Below are 12,048 nucleotides of genomic sequence, written 5' to 3'. Positions count from 1 at the left end.
TATTATTATTATTGTTATTATTATTATTATTATTACAGTATTATTATTATTATTATTATTATTATTATTATTATTATTATTATTATTATTATTTTATTATTATTATTAGTATCAACATCACCACCCAGTTGTGGCTCCAGAAATTTGCCTACAGGGGGTTCGCATGTCGGACAGGGGATCTGGACAATGGCCGAATAAGAGCCTCGGACAGGGCACCGGGATGAAAAGTACGGGGTCACGGAGAGAGTTTTTGTGGCTTAGTATAGCCCAAATTGTGTTTTAGACAATAATATTAGAGATTAAAAATCAGAATAACGTTATGTGGACAGCCATATTTTTTTTGTTCTCACAACATCGCCATGGCGTCGTACGACAGGGGTCCAGGCCTGTCCGACGGGGTGGAGGAACCCTCCGCTGTGGCACAACTGTCACCACCACTAATGATATCCTAAGATGTGTTGATCGAAACTGAAACCATGCCATTCCTGTACTAGCTCTTAACCTTGAGGTCAGTGGCACCTCTTACCTTACAAAGTATTGCCCTTGTGTCTTTTGCCAAAACACTTTAACTACTTGACTCTCCACAATATTTCCGAGAGTTTTTTATTGTTATTGTTCTTAATAAATTACTAACATTTCTCATCATTCGAATAAAACTTCAGGGGGTTTATTATTGAGAAGGGTTTTGAGTAAGTGTTTATTGGAAGACTTTTTTTTTTGTTCTGGATTTTTCTTTTAATAAAATGGATACGCATGTAGTTAAATAAATGCCCCATAATTTCACTGTCAATATAAAACATGATTACCATCAAAATGTGTGATTGCGTGATCATAGATTTATTGATCCCAACCAGGTGAGAAAAAATGTAATACTGGAGTAGAATATCAATAGAATGTGTTGAGAATGATTTTGCTTCCATTAGGTTTATTTACAGTCATTTAGGGGGAGGAGGAGTTTATTCGATGTAAAAATAAAAGCATCAGGGTGCTTATTTGAGGGAGGCATTTATTCCAAATGAGGCTCTAGTGGGGTGACTAGAGGGGGCGTGTATTCAAATAAACTTATTATATCAGGATATTTACAGCTAAGAAGTAAGTTAAGAAAGTATAATACATACCGTACTCCAAGTATTGAAATGCACGTCATCATGTTGGGAATCCCAACACGATGGCGTGCATTTCAATACTTGGAGTATGTATTATACTTTCTTATCTGAGATTAATCAGTGGACCTTTCGGTTTTTAAGAAGTAAGTTCGTGTAAAAAATATCGTTGTGTTTTTTTTTTCTTTTGTATAGTTACAACCCTACTGATGTTGCAACGGACAACCTCTACAGTTACACCCGGATACATATCAACAGAAAACCCCATTGACATTGGTAGGTTTTATAGAAAGTTCTACCAATAATTAAATAATAACAATTTTTATTATTGTTATTATTATCATCATCAACAACAACATTAATAATATTATTATTGTGGTAGTTTAGTTGGACGGTACAATTACTACTCACCAAGAAAGAGGTCAGCACGAATATGAAAATATATCCTACTGTTAATGATAGTGTTTAGGGTGAAAACCCCAGTTTTTTGGCCAAAATGCTTTCTTGAGCAAAATGTTTCTTGAGCAAAAATGATCTATGATGATTTCAAGAATCACCAAAAAAATTTTACCCTAGCCGGTTCCATCTCACATATTCCAAGAACAATTGCCAGAAAATATTTTTCAGATATTTTCTGTAGCATATGGTCTAGAAGAGAAGAAGACGTAAACATTTGGGCAAAATTGCAGCACCAAAATGGCCGCCAAAATGACACCAAAAAGCTTTAAAATAGCTATAAATTTTCTACTTTTTGTCTCGGAGTTGCAGTTTTTTCTCAACTGAGCCCACCTCAAATTTGATCTGAAATGATTAAATAATAATTTCAAAAAATGAAATTCCCAAAATGAAATCCAAAAAGTTTCCTGTAGAGTTCCGCAATGGAGTCTCCTAGAAATTGACAGCAAGGACTCTCGTATTAATCACCAATCTCCCGAAATAAACCATCTTCCGGAAATTCATGATGATATTTGCATGCTTTTACAAGTTTTTACTACTGTATGATCAATTGTCTCCCAGCAATTAGTGCCAATCATAATGGTTATCACCATGCACAGCAAAATAGGCCTATACTTAGATGTCTTAAGAAACTTATTTAAACTATGGAGATTTCCCGGATGTGGATTCTTCCAAATTGGAACACCTGTCGAGTGCCGGTCTTTGATTATAGGGATTCTAACACCAAAAGACTATAGTTTTGGCAGAGCAAACTGAAAATATTCTACTATCTCAAAAATATCTGGTGTGAGGGAGACCTGCAATAGGATTGAGAAAAAGGTCGTCCGGCCAAAGCCGGTGCGGCCTGTACAGTTCCGACGGCCCTGGTTAAAATATAAGAATAAGTCTGATATAAGAATAAGTCTTATATTAAATATTCTCAATCCTACACTACTGTAAGTGATGTACTACTAAACACATTTGCCTGTATACAAAACAGAAATATATAAATATTTGTATATAAGCCATGATATAATAGAGAAGACCGCATAGACAGGAGAAGGTTTTGGTTTGGGGGAACTTCATTTCCGCAAACCTGCACTCCCAGATTCCTCTTCTTTAACGTTCAAAATTTACATTTGTTTATTAAATAGGTTCGGTACGGTATGTACGTATGTATGCACCGTAAACACATGTAAGCAAATAGTAAATATATTAGTTCTCGAATGTATACATTATATATACACACACACACCCACACGCCCCTACACACACACACACACCCACACACACACCCCACATCCCCCCACACACACATACACATACACACATACACACACACACATTTCATGTCCATACTGAAGAACAACAGTTAAACCAATACAAATACATATAAATGTAAGACAAAAGTGAAAAATAGACTGAATCAAGAAAAACATCAAGATCAGGAAATCATCTTAATGCACGACAATGTTCCACTAATTATACATTTTAGAATTGGAAAGAGCATACCGTAATGCTTATGGCCAAAATGATTGAATTAGAGCTGATTTTCACACGGTTCCTGAAACTATGTATAGAGTTTCTAAGGTACTCGTCACAGGGCGGTACGGTACACCATTGGATACAAACATAAAACTCGCACTGCAGTGCCTCGGTTGTCGCAGTAGACCTAATAAACGAAGGGCATTATTATAGCAGACATTTAACGATCTTATTGTACCTTTGTTATATCTACATCAAAGAGTAGAACAATACATACTAACACAGTAGCATTTAAACCAATAACATTTAGTCGTCATAAAGCATTTACCAAATTTCCTACCGAGAGAGTTAGCTCTTATACATATCGAACGGTATTGACGTTTAATGTCACACTCATCGCTTTAGGTTATTGTGTATAACGTGACCAAGGTAGGTAATAGAGTTAACAAATAACAAAGGGGATGATTTAAGTGTAATACGAGGCTCGCCTTGCAGGTTACGCACCTTAGGAAAGATTACCATACATTTTGATTTAGACTCATTAAACGTGATATCATAATCACTAGCAAATGTATCACAAATACCAATAAGACTTTGTAGTCCTTCCAGCCAGTTTTGGATCAATGATAAACCGATGTGTTGGTGTATCATTTCAAATTGACTTATCCCACCTTGCATATCATTAGACTGAGCCTATATGGTCTGCCACAATTGAATCGGGTCTAACCATGACAATACTGTACTACAACTTCGTTACAGATGAAGCTGAGGAGGAAATATCAAGTAAGCCTAACCAGAATTCACTTGAATCTTTAGACTCTAGTTATTAGTACTGTAAGTAACTGTTTCATTTAAAAACCTCTTCTAAGATAACTGACCGGGAGGCACATTTTTGCATGCAACTGATTAGGAACTTTTTCGCTGACAAAGGCTCTACAGGGGCGGATCCAGACTTTTTCAACGGAAATGGGGGAGGTGCACACAACATTTTTCAGAGTAGACGAGTGAGTAGCGCTTATTTCAATACATATTATTGATATGTATTGAAATTTAAAATTTAGTAGCAAAATGGGGGTGGGGAAGGGGAACGCCTCCCTACTGGATCCGCGCCTGCTCTATGCTTTATTTGGTTATAACAGCATTTATTCCTATATTTAAATTATTTTTCCAATAATATATTCATCTAGGCCTATTCGTTTTTACATTGTGTATTTACCTTCCTCTACTTCCGCTACAACAGCTACAGCTCTCTCTAGCCTAACCCCCTTATACATATCACACCGCGTCGTTAAAAAATATGAGAGCGTATTACATTGACTTCCATCAAGTAGCCTATATATACTCATGTGTGTACGGTGGGGGGGGTGTAGTGTTTATGTTTATACAACTTGATATTAGTAATTTAATTTGAATCAAAATAAACCTATGTTATTGGTTATTTTTATTTCATTATAGAATGGATTGGTCCACCGCCTGAGATAGTTTCCAGTGTCTATCTTGTGTGTGTACTTTTAAGTACGGAGTCTTTATATGTGTGTAAATATACAGTAGATAATACAATTATAACTCATATTATTGTTGTTGCTGTTGTTACTGTTGCCTCATCCCATCGAGTAGGCAACGGCCACAAGTCAATTTTGTCAAGTTATGGCCGCCAGCTTGTGGTTGATAGATTTTTGTATTGGTCGAACAAAGTTTACCAATGTCGAAAGAATGATAATACTATTTCTGCTTTATTTGTCATTTACAAATTCAGCCAATAACAAGTCTCCTAGCCTGTAGTAACAGGATCGACGGTGGTACATGACTTAGGCCCAAGCAAAATTGACTAAATTATTTCTTCATTCGTATCATAACGTTATTGTTCCTATACTAAACATGTTATATTCTTCAATGGTTATTGATTTACTTATTGACAATGCACTTAAACATATTATGATAAGTTTATGCTTATATTATATATCGTTTTTATTTTCGAATAATAAATATACAAGTAATTAGATTTCCAAAGCATAAATGTATATACAGAAAAGAAACATGCATGAGTTGTACAGCAAGTAGTGTAATAATTCTAAATGTACATAGACACGTCTTGCTTTGCTGTTTAAATTTTAAATTGTACTCTAAGCGGCCTACTATAGTAATTGGGCCTAAAATGCTTACTAAAAACAGTTATACATCAAGCATACCATAAATGCTCGAATAGGCCTAAGCGTCGCTCTCGAATTAGGGCCGCACCAAACTTGATTTTTTTTACCTAAGCGCCGATCTCGAATAAGCGCTTTATTGAGAGTATATTACCCTGTGTGTAACACTTTGAGAAACAGGGTTTTAAATACAATGTATACAGTGTTAAAATGGATAAATAACCCAATGAAGACAAAAACATTTCTTTGTAAACGTTTATTTACGATGACGTAGGACCTAAAATGATAGGCTTACTGAACTACGGGAATACGTGAGATAGGTAACCCGGGAATGGACATAAAAGCGCCACACCAATGTGTTTTTTAATAAGCACCGCTCTCGAATAAGCGCCGCACTGAAGCCTCCAAGAATTGTATAAGCGCCGTGGTGCTTATTTGAGCATTTGTCGTAGGCTAATACTGAGCAGTTCGATTTTAGAAATAGCACATTCATACGTCAACAAACAATTTCATAGAACAAAGAATATAGTTACCGGGCTTAGCACTCCAGTTAATGCTAAAACTATTATTTAAATCCTTCCTAGTTAATCTGTTTTATTTGTAGTTTTCATAGGAGAAACACATCTAGGCTTAGTTAACGAGAATTCAAGTTCAAGACATCGATTAAAAACATTCCTTTTTATTCATGTAAAGAACTATTTGATAAACAAACTCTTTGGTTTCCTTAGAATGAAAAATGATTATATGCAACGTCAAAAAATCAAAATAAAAAAAAAGTTTGTTGTTTAAGGAGTTGGATACATGTAACTTTGACACATATAAAGTGCTGTAAGCATACAATAGATATCCTTCTGCGTGCGTTTTGAAAAATTTAATTCTCCTTCAATAAATAGGCCTACATAGGAAGCAATCGGTAGCATTCACAAATTGCACTCGGAGCCAGCAGTTAATGGATGAGATGCCACCACGTGAGCCTTTAACGCATTCTTTTGATAGAAGTCTTTTCCACAATATTGGCAGAGAAATGGTTTTCGATCAGCATGAGTGCGGCGATGGGTATTCAGAGTACTGGCAAGGGTGAACCCTTTGCCACATATCTCACATTTATAAGGTCTTTCCCCTGAAAAATATAAACAATTAATAATTGTTATAATGGAGTAGAGTTGAATAGCTTGGTGGCTGAGATGATTGCCTTCAATCCCAGGTCCTGGGTTCAATTCCTGTGACACAACAGCACTATCTACCCATTTGTTACGCTACTCTAAGATGTGTATAAGAGACCTGTATAGGCCTATATACGTTTGTACAAATTGTTAATATTGTTAAAATTATATTTGTTCAATTCAATCAAGTGTGTAATATACGATAGTAGTTAGCGTAGAAGTAAATTAAAACACTGATATATAAACGACTTTTTACCTGTATGTCCATAAATATGAGCCTGGAGGTTTCCTTTTTGGTTGAAGCCTTTGCCACAGTATGCGCAAGTGTACATTTTGACGTCAGAGTGCGTCCTCATGTGATAGGTTAGATGGGTGAGTTGTTTAAACCCTCTGCCACACCTTTTGCACTTGTGTGGTTTTTCACCTATGGCAGAAAAAAAAATGAATAATTAAAAATAGTCGAAAAAAGATCGTTAATATCTTCGTTATTTGTTTCAGCAGAAAGAAATGTAGATTTATAACACTCAGATGAACTAAACATTTCACAAATTGTAACAAATGAACCCAACTATAACTTCTGACCATGCTTCTGACAAGCTTAGATAAAAACAGAAGAGGGCGCTAAGCAGTACTGAGCATTAAGTATTGGCTAAAAACGTAACCCGCGAGGAACACGAATTAACATTCAAGTAGGCCTAATCTTGATAGCAATCTGATTTAACGAAGATTAATTTTTACAGTTAGTAAGTTTACAAATATTAGACAAAATATTAAAAAAAAACCATATAAAATATATTTTTTAAAAAACATATAAAGTTGTCCAAACGAGATTCGAACTCATGACGTTTTTACTTTATCCAGGGAACTGTTAAATTTTAACTGTTCTCTGCTTTCTCAAAGCTTTATTTCCTCTTAATACACAATTAACAAGTAAACCATTATATACGGTACACTAACCTGTATGGGTATATGAGTGTATTTTCATGTCGATCTTTTGATGGAATCCTTTGCCGCAGTATTGACACACAAAAGGCTTGTAGTTTGTATGAGTGCGCATATGCGTATGCAGATTAGACGCACGGTTGAATGCCTGTTGAAGGTAATTTTTTCTAGAGTTAGCAATGTTTTTTCAATAAGAATAACAGTAATATTTCATTAAACATAGATTAAGCATACCAATTGCATAAGGTTTGATGCGGACACATACCTTATAGTTCATTTTTAATACCTTAGTGGTCTTGTTCAAGTAAAAAATATCATGATGAACATAACACTTGTACTAACCTTTCCACATTGGGAACACACGTAAGGTTTCACTGTTGTATGAGTAAGTCGATGACGAGTTAAGTTTCCAGGTTGACGAAATGCGCGCCCACACATTTCGCATTTGAAGGGTTTGTCCCCAGTGTGTATGCGCTGTGGAAGAACAACCAGTATGACGTAACTATATTACAATTAAACTATTGTCACACGTTTCATTCCTACCTTATTACGTTGTCTAAATATAGTCAATCTGCTTATTGTAATTTACAAATTTAGGTCAAAGATAGTTTAAAACAATTGTACAATGTGCCCCGACACAATTGTGAGAGCTCTTCGACTCAACTGACCAATCAGCATTACCGACAGCTTTCGGAGAGAGCGTGTAGCGGTTTAATGGAAAGAATGCCTTTCTATTTATGGGCACACAAAATTTGTCAACTTCACGTTCTTAAGAGGAAAAAGTTGTACATACCCATCTGCATTTTGAATAATGTTAAACAAGTAGATAATCTTTAATCTTTAATGTTGTCATTTCGAAATCTTTCCAAATGTTCTACATCTTACCTTATGAGTCACCAGCGTATTACTTCTGCTGAACCCCTTTCCACAAACATCACACATATATTTCTTCAACTGTTGCGTTTTGTTGTCGGTAGCATCTTCGTCATTAGCGGTTAAGGTGTTTCCTACAACTGCTCCCTCGGCATCTTGTGGTGTCACTTGGCACTCAGTCTTTATTGAACCTTCAGATTCTTCGGAGCCAGTTTCATTGCATTCACTTTCTATCATGTCTCTCAATTTTGTATCATTTCCATTCTGTATGTACTCGAGTCCGGGTACCGGGGCTCGCGCCTGTCGTTTATGTCCTTGGTGGCCGAAATACATTGACCCACGAATTGATACTAAATGTTGTTTTAAGAACTCTTTGTGAAGCTGCCCTCCTACAAGCTCTGATGGCGAAACGATGCTAGGCATTGGTAGACGGTTGTCAAACCGTTTAGAATGTTCCGGAATTGGCGACACAATAGGTATATTCTGATTGTCAGAGTCGGATACCAGAAAAGGAGTCTCATTAGAAGACATTCTTTCGGCTATAGGGATAGTATTATATGACTTATATAGATGTTTTTCTGATTCTAAATGAGTTTTAAACGCAGAACTGTGGTTCATGGCGTAAGGGAGCGGTATTGGTATCTTATAAGGTACGTATTGTCGCAGCTGTGGTACATAATCTTCGATACGTTGTTTCATTGGACTTTTGCAGAAAACTGGTAGCTTCTCTTCGTACGATAAAACTTTCTTTTTACTGATGAACGTTAGCTCATGACTAGTAACAGTTGAGCTGTGTGGTAGACTTTTATTGATGACGTCTCGAGGTGGCAAATCAAAGAATTCTCGTAGGTGATGTGCATGCCTCATTGGTGATCTCGCCACTGCATCGGAATCATGCCTAATAAAAAGACGTTGAACTGGTTTGAATGCAGATGGGAGATCCCCTGGCAGGATCGGCTCAGACCTGTGACCAGACAAATCCAAAGGCATGTCTTTGTGGTCATTCTCTATTTTTACGCAACTTGTAATTTTTAACACATCACCTGCAGTAGTGTGCTCTTTTGGAGCGAGGCTACTTTCTGATGTATCGGTACTGTGTTTATCGTCAACAGTAGAGCGTTCAGAACTTCGAGGAAAAGGTTCGGCTACATATAAGGGAAACAGCAATTTGGTGCCTGTTACAAACAAAATCAACAATTATTATTTTTTAATACAATCCCTCATAACTATAATAATAATATTCATGGAAGAGCTATTTTCTATCTACACCGGTCCTACATAATTTCAACCTATCAGTCGAGTGGCCATGAGAATTGATTTTTAATTGTTACAGACGTACCATCGATAAAATGTTTCAGATCATAAATCTATTTATAGTTTTCTTCGTTTTCCATCCTAGAATTAGCATTATCCAGGCTTTGTTTAAAATTAGGCCTATGCCTATGTGGAACAATCCATTTTTATTGAACAATGGATGTTTTATATTGTAATAATGAAGAAGAGGAAGGTATAGGAAGTATTTTAGAATGGATACTGCACAATTCGTAACATTATAATAATGTATTCCAAATTATGATTGTTAGTAAGATTGCCACAATTACTCTGGTAACACTGGTAATATAGGCAGTTAGCTCCGTAAAATGTTGTAATAAAGTATACACTTATTTAAATAAAGAAAACACACTTACCAAGTGGTGACGGGTATTTAAATAGGACATCATTTTCTTGTCTTCCATGCCGATTTTTAACTAAGAAGGCTCGTGGCATTTTCAATGAACCTGTTGATGAAAATGTAGTCGTAACTGTCAACTAAAGAAAAATAAACCAAAGAGCTATTGTAAACTTATGCTTAACCAGACATGAAGAAGATCTACATTTTTATTGTCTGTGTTTAAAACATGAAACAATTCGGACATTAAAATACACCTTGTTGAAATATTTCCTCCCCGCCTAAATATAATAGTTGTTCATAATTAATTTGCACATTTTTGGTTTATACGTAAATAGCATAACGAAGCATTGCTAAAAATATCTTGATAAGATTGTTATTCACGCATTAAGTGGTTCATCATTTATTACCAGCGTCAATCAATTCTATGACGTACTTTTTACAAACAAGAATTTTTTTAAACTGAACTAAGTGAGTACTAAGTAATCAACAATAAATACAATTGCGGTCCTATACCTTGTTCTCTCTGCTGCTACCTTAGATGTTTATAGGTTTTCCAGTCAGCACTTGTTAATTAATGCGCTTAACTTTTGCATACATAATAATAAAATCGAATAATATACGTCACACAACAGCACTATCTACCCATTTGTTACGCTACTCTATGGTTTTTGTTTGAGTTAAATAATCCTTGTCTTTGTCCATCGGTTCTTTCCTCATTTTCTGAATCTGCTTTTGTTCTTGGAGTTCACTATGTTAGCTTTAAGCTCGATCATTCTGTAGAGATTTATTTAATTCGTTTTTCGAGATAAAGGGAGCTCAACGACATAGTGAAAGTAACTTTACTTTTGGACAATGCAAAACCATTGCTTTACGCGTTTTCTAATAATTTTGTAATGATATGAAAAAATTACAATATGATAGTCTGTTCTTTTATATAGGACTATACAAATGATAGTCCTAAAATAATTATATTAATTCAAATTATCCTACAGGCTACATAATCATTTATTCTAATATTAAGTAGAAGCATAAGCGAAATTTGACTACTACAAGACTGAATAATTTCATCTTAAAACACTAACATTCCACGGAAAATAATAAAGATAAAAACTTCAAAAAACGCAATTGTACAAGACAATGGAATTTTTGGGGTCAGAAGGTAATTTTTATTTTTTTGTTCTATGCAGTCGTGGTCGAGCTCAGTGCGAACGCGCGTGGTGAGCTTTTATGCGGGCGTGCATTCATTTGTTAGAGATCGGGTAGTCATAGCGGTGCTTGATTTTACTAAAACCAATCGCATTCTTCCTCAATCGTTGTTTCTTCCTTTGAAAAAAAAAAGGTCATCTCCCACCCTTCCCATAGTTAGTTATGTGTCAGGTAGGTGGTTTATTGGTCGCCAACCTTGCATTATAACACCCTGTTCCAATCTTGGGGTTTTATTATGCGCTGTGTTACTCTAGTAGCACTGTCCATCCGGCCACTCTTGTGTGCCCGTTATCGCCAAACGATTCTTTCATCATTACTTTGGTACGTTTTACCGTATGGACACAAAAAAATATAGTACGAAAAAAATGGTTATTAAAATCAATAGCCTATGTTTAGATATTTAGAAAACTTTATATTTGGTAAACAATTATTTGTAGTTATAAACCTGAGTTTTTTAAATTTTAACATCATTTTTTATATAAAATTTATATTTATGTAAAGGACAATTATTGAATGTTTTTAATGTTTAGTTGAGGTAATATTTATCATGGATATCGGACACTAATAAGCATTTTCCTTTGACAATTTTATACGCCATTTTTATATATTGGTTTAATTTAAGAAAATTATTTTTAAATAATATTAGAAAATGCCGTATTTATTTTAAAATTATTTATTTTGCTCTTTACATTGTAAAACTGTGTAGTATTAAATATCTGATAATATCTCTATAGTTATATAATGGCTATATTTCATTAAAGGTATGAAAAAATTATTCGAATGAATTAATGTAGGCCTAACTTCTGAACATGCATTTTTTAAAAACTTATTCCAAGTTTATTTGCTGGAATTATTATTTTTGTAGAAACTTATTTGCAATAAAAAAAATTTTTAAAATAAATAATGTAATTTTATTTAAGAAAATTATTTATATAGGCCTATATTTAATATAAATATAAATATATATATATATATATATATATATATATAATTTATTTATTTATATATAAAGTGATTTAAAG

General features: G+C 34.7%; 1 protein-coding gene and 1 long non-coding RNA gene across 3 annotated transcripts; one reads left to right on the top strand and one right to left on the bottom strand.

Annotated features, from left to right (window-relative positions):
• Positions 1 to 1,296: 1,296 nt before the first annotated feature.
• Positions 1,297 to 4,597, top strand: LOC117103090. The gene is made up of 3 exons (XR_004444519.1): positions 1,297 to 1,379; positions 3,783 to 3,857; positions 4,479 to 4,597. It is a non-coding gene; the product is annotated as an uncharacterized LOC117103090 (long non-coding RNA).
• A 140-nt stretch (positions 4,598 to 4,737) lies between these two features.
• Positions 4,738 to 10,481, bottom strand: LOC117103089 (zinc finger protein 251-like). 2 transcript variants are annotated; one of them, XM_033243586.1, is made up of 7 exons: positions 10,463 to 10,481; positions 9,837 to 9,926; positions 8,161 to 9,323; positions 7,618 to 7,749; positions 7,291 to 7,423; positions 6,590 to 6,757; positions 4,738 to 6,290 (listed from the first exon to the last, which is right to left on the bottom strand). In XM_033243586.1, exons 1-7 carry the CDS (start codon positions 10,464 to 10,466, stop codon positions 6,091 to 6,093), a joined length of 1,890 nt encoding a protein of 629 aa, XP_033099477.1. In that variant the 5' UTR covers positions 10,467 to 10,481; the 3' UTR covers positions 4,738 to 6,090. The 2 variants fall into 2 exon arrangements, with proteins under 2 accessions (XP_033099477.1, XP_033099478.1); XM_033243587.1 differs by lacking the exon at positions 10,463 to 10,481 and adding an exon at positions 10,334 to 10,367.
• Between the last annotated feature and the right edge of the window lie 1,567 nt (positions 10,482 to 12,048).

This window comes from Anneissia japonica, unplaced genomic scaffold (genome assembly GCF_011630105.1).
Source record: "Anneissia japonica isolate Jap-2015-1 unplaced genomic scaffold, ASM1163010v1 scaffold284975_len822289_cov185, whole genome shotgun sequence".
NCBI lineage: Eukaryota > Metazoa > Echinodermata > Crinoidea > Comatulida > Comatulidae > Anneissia > Anneissia japonica.
Note: the sequence above shows the minus strand (reverse complement) of the source record. Positions and strands in the feature narration are given on the sequence as shown.

What these genes read in the sequence shown, in the direction of transcription:
- LOC117103089 (XM_033243586.1), bottom strand. An exon ending in TAAATACCCGTCACCACTTG is followed by an intron (nt 9,324 to 9,836) that starts GTAAGTGTGTTT and finishes TGTTTGTAACAG; the next exon opens with GCACCAAATTGCTGTTTCCC. An exon ending in TCATATTTATGGACATACAG is followed by an intron (nt 6,291 to 6,589) that starts GTAAAAAGTCGT and finishes TATATTTTTCAG; the next exon opens with GGGAAAGACCTTATAAATGT.